Source organism: Helianthus annuus, chromosome 16 (genome assembly GCF_002127325.2).
Source record: "Helianthus annuus cultivar XRQ/B chromosome 16, HanXRQr2.0-SUNRISE, whole genome shotgun sequence".
Lineage (NCBI taxonomy): Eukaryota > Viridiplantae > Streptophyta > Magnoliopsida > Asterales > Asteraceae > Helianthus > Helianthus annuus.
The window spans coordinates 185,451,957-185,456,665 of record NC_035448.2 but is presented as its reverse complement, the minus strand read 5'-3'; the positions used below and the strand labels follow the sequence as shown (position 1 = coordinate 185,456,665).

Below are 4,709 nucleotides of genomic sequence, written 5' to 3'. Positions count from 1 at the left end.
TTGTTTGTGAGGATGTAGATACCGGAGATTCGGCCCATGATGGAGATTGACTGGTATTCATGTATTTTCCACTGTCTGGAGCCGGATTTCCCCACCAACTCGGATTCATCTTTGACAAGAAAAATAAATTCTATGTCCAAGTCACGAAAGATGATGAGCACCCGAAAGATCACACACAGTCGAAGGACCCTAGTTCGAAAGATCTTAAAAGAAAACAGAAACTTGTTAGCAATAAACAGACCACACTTCGAAAGATCAAATCTTGTTCGAAGGATCAACAGTGCTCGAAAGATTACTGTTGAATCTCGAACAATGATTTCGAAAGATTCAAGAACTCGAAGGATTCCCTTTTGAAAGATCCTTATCTTTCGAGTTAAATCCTTATCTTTCGGACACCTGTCTTTCGAAAAGATTCCTTTATCGAAAGATATGCTTCGGACTTCGAAGGATGGGTCGAAGGATAATAATCTTTCGATCCTTCCTTGATCGAAAGATAGTCTTTCGAGGTCGAAGGATATCTTTCGAGAGGTTCTGACACACTGACACAAAGTGATGGGTTGGTAAAAAGGTGACAAGTTGGTAAGTCAACTTTCGGCAAAAGGAGGTAAGGTCTGACACAGATTTCTACCAACTTTGAAATGACCTGAAAGTTTACCAAATATGGACAATCTTATCCACACAGTCCGGTGACCGGAATAGTTACCGGAGTATGCCGGAAATCACCAAAACACTCAAAAACAAGTTTTTTTAAGTTACCCAACCCCACTTTAAACACTCCCGGTTAGTTTAGACACGTTTTTACTCAAAGAAAATGCAAGAAACTAAGTAAAAACAGGTGCAAAACCAAGTGTTTCAACACACCAAAACTTGTAAAAAAAAACCCGGTTTTAAACAAGGTAAAGAGCCAAAGCTCTGATACCACTTGTAGGTCCCTATCCGGTGGATGACGAACCTCAAACCTTGTTATACTAACTCACTAGCGAGTGCGGAATCCAAGCTAGCAAGCAAACCGGGATTAAACAAGTATGAACACAAGCACACACGGGTTCACCGATTAACACAATTTGTATTAATGCAAATGAAGGTTTCGGTTACAAGCACAATGTTTACAAACCTAACTTGTAAACTCTCAAAGTGTGTGTGTGTTTTCTGGACAGAATGCTCTCAACAATATCTCTCGGATGTGTGTGTTCTGTCTGTGTGCATCTGTCTAAAACTCAACACTGCATGGGTATATATATACCCAGCCCAGCATGCCTGATCGAAGGATCTGATAGATGGTCCGAAGGATCATCTATCGAAGACCAAGTATTCGAAAGATCATCAAGGACCTCGAAAGATTACCTTTCGAGGTCTATGATTCGAACCATATCTTTCGATGAGGTCGAAGGATCCACATTATCCTTCGACCTCTTATCCTTCGACACAGTACATCTTTCAACTGTTGACTAAGTCAAACCAGGAGGACGGTTGACTTTGTCAACTTACAGGACTGACAAGGACATCGTTTACATACAGACCGAATACAGACAAAGTACAGACACAAGTGCACCAACAAAATAGCATGACTAAAGTTCGTGTAAGACATTTAAAGATGATGAATTTTAAACATGATTGAAGATGAAAACCATTTAAAGGAGATCATTATGGAAAATACTTCTACTTGTACATATTTAGAAATGAAGAAAGGAAGATCCAGTTGTACACGTAAAAATGGATGGCATTGCAAGGATAGTATCCTATTTAGATTATGATCAAGTATAGCTCAATCATATCTCTAGCTTCACATATTTTTCTATACATTGACAAGGGTTGTATGTTCAAAACATGTCAAATTATCTTCTAATATATAGAGATATTCTAAGAATAAACTTGGAGATGGCTTTGCAAAATGGTGAGCTATCTAAAGATCAGTTACTTGATTCTCAAGCTCACATATGGAACCATATTTACAGCTATATAAACTCCATGTCACTTAAATGTGCAGTTCAGCTAAAGATACCTGATATCATCAATCGCCATGGTTCACCGATGCTACTTTCCGAGTTAGTCAAAGCCCTTGGCATAAACAAGGAGAGAACTCCTTTTGTCTATCGGCTTATGCGCATCCTTATTCACTCTGGATTCTTTTTGAAACAAACTGTTTCAACCACACCCGGAGACAATGATGAGGAGGGAGGAGAAGGCTATTTGCTAGCTCCTGCTTCTCGATTGCTTCTAAAGGAAGATCCATTAAGCCTTAGGTCCTATTTGCTAGCCGCGATGGATCCAATGATGTTAGATCCATGGCAACAAATGAGCAAATGGTTCCAAAATGACGATGTCACACCGTTCTACACAACACATGGGAAAATGTTTTGGGATATGGCAAGCCAAGAGTCAAAGCTTAACCAGTTCTTCAATGAAGCGATGGCTAGCGATTCAAGGCTTGTTACAAGTGTCATTCTTAAACATTGTGGGAGTGTTTTTGAAGCGATAGATTCCATAGTCGATGTTGGGGGTGGTACTGGGACTGTTGTCGAGGCTATTGCGAAAGCTTTTCCCAATATTAGGTGCATCAACTTTGATCTTCCTCATGTAGTTGATGGGTTGGTTGGAACTAAGAACTTGAGTTATGTTGGTGGAGATATGTTTGAAGCCATTCCTAAAGCTGATGCAGTTTTTCTTAAGGTATTTTAAAATTTATCAGTTTCTTATTTTGATGTAATCAATAGTTTCTTTTGGTCGCTTTACTTCAATCTATATTTTATGTTGTCTTCTATGAAATATAGTGGATTTTACACGACTGGAGTGACGAAGAATGTATGAAGATACTGAAGCGATGCAGAGAAGCGATTCCAAGCAAGGAAAATGGAGGAAAGTTAATCATTATAGACATGGTCTTGAAGGTAGATGAAGGAGAGAATGATTTACTCAAGACTCAACTTTTCTTGGATATGTGTATGATGACTTTGGTGACTGGAAGAGAGAGGAGCGAAAAAGAGTGGGCAAAGTTATTCTTTGATGCCGGCTTTAGTGATTACAAAATAACTCCGGTTTTAGGGTTAAGATCTCTCATTGAAGTTTACCCTAGTTAAGTTACATTACTTCCAAGTAATTGCTGATGGTTGAATCTCCTAATATTTAAACTTCTTAGCATGTTTCATCTTGTTTGTGGTTATTTTGTATCAACGGTGACGTTCTTTGTCATGTTCCGTGTATGAAAAATAAGATAGTACTAGTATATTGGCTTTTTATGATTACCTTGAATTAAATAAAACTTTTTTACTGTTAATGTTCAACGATTTATAGAACTAATAATTCTAAAAATAAGAGAAGATATAAACTTTTATATGGTTTGATTTGGAAAGAAATGAAAGTCGATCTCACCATATTATATCTCACATGCAAAACTGTCGCACATCTGCAAATGAAAGTGGAACTTGGCGCTCTTTGTCCTCCTCATAAAATATGCAAAGTTTTACTAAAGCTAGACCCAATATTCACATTAAAGAGTTTCGGCTAAAAGATTTTATTGAAGATGTTCTTAAAAATTGTGAGTCCGCAACAAAAGAAACTAACCCAATACAGTAAATTGTAAGAAATAGTTTCTTGTTAAATCTCATCTTATCACCAAATTACGCCCGCAGTCCAAATGTTTTTTTTGTTTTTTGTCGTATAGTAATTTTCCAGAAATTAGGGTCTTAAATCTCATCTTATCACCAAATTACGCCCTGGTCCAAATTAATGAAAGGGGGTGAGAAAGATGATTTTGTTTTAGCAATCATCATATGGCAATTAATTGCATTCATGCCTAACTAATCTGGAATAATGATTCCATGTTGGTGGGGGTGACCTTTCATCGTATGGGAATTAGTTGGGCTCATGCAATTAATGCATAGTGCACTAAGACCATGTGTAGTGGGTTTCGTTTTTGAGCGTGGAACACCCCAACCACAAGTAACACCGCCCCCTTGTTCGTGACTGAGCAAAAATTGCCTTAGCTCGTGCGCTAGACCACACATTAAAGTCAGTTTCTTTTATATTTAATACTATAAATACCAACCCTTTCCACCATTCTAAGTCACTAACTTATTTACAAAACACTCTCCAAAAGTATTATCTCTTTCATATATTCATCCAATTTCATGGCGAACTGATGGACCAAGGAAAATGATATTGATTTAGCAACGAGTTGGGTGCATGTTGTGGAGTTAGGGAACCATCCAAATAATGCTACTATTTGGAACACGATCTTGACACATATTCGTCATCAAATGGCTGCAAACAATCGTAGTTTGCATCACATTACCGGAAGATATAGGGCGGTGTGAGCAAGTTGTGGGGGTTTTTGAGAGACTCTTTATCAACGCCCTCAACCACGAAGAGGGATGACTGAAGATCAAGCGATTCAAGCAGCATGTGTCAAGTACGAAAAACATCATAACACAAGCTTCTGTCATCTTGCAGCTTGGAGAATTTTGCGTTCATGTTTAGGCCGTGTATTCTAGTATTTATGTATTGTTTTTAATTCAGTCGGTTGTAATCTTTTATTTCTTGTATAATTGAACATTTTTTATATTGTTTTAAACATCATTGTGTAATTTATAAATTAATTATAAATAAAAATAAAAATTATTCATTAAGCAATTAATAACTAATCATTGAAGAGCTAATTAAACTACTACACCATTTCACCAAATGAAATGGCTTAGATGATGTGGCAGACA

At 37.4% G+C, this 4,709-nt stretch overlaps 1 protein-coding gene across 1 annotated transcript; it reads left to right on the top strand.

Moving 5' to 3' along the window:
* The first annotated feature begins 1,878 nt into the window (after nt 1-1,878).
* LOC110920184 (trans-resveratrol di-O-methyltransferase) lies at nt 1,879-3,077 on the top strand. Its single transcript, XM_022164412.1, has 2 exons — nt 1,879-2,670; nt 2,772-3,077. The coding sequence occupies exons 1-2, from the start codon at nt 1,879-1,881 to the stop codon at nt 3,075-3,077; spliced, it is 1,098 nt and encodes a 365-aa protein (XP_022020104.1).
* Nucleotides 3,078-4,709: the final 1,632 nt, after the last annotated feature.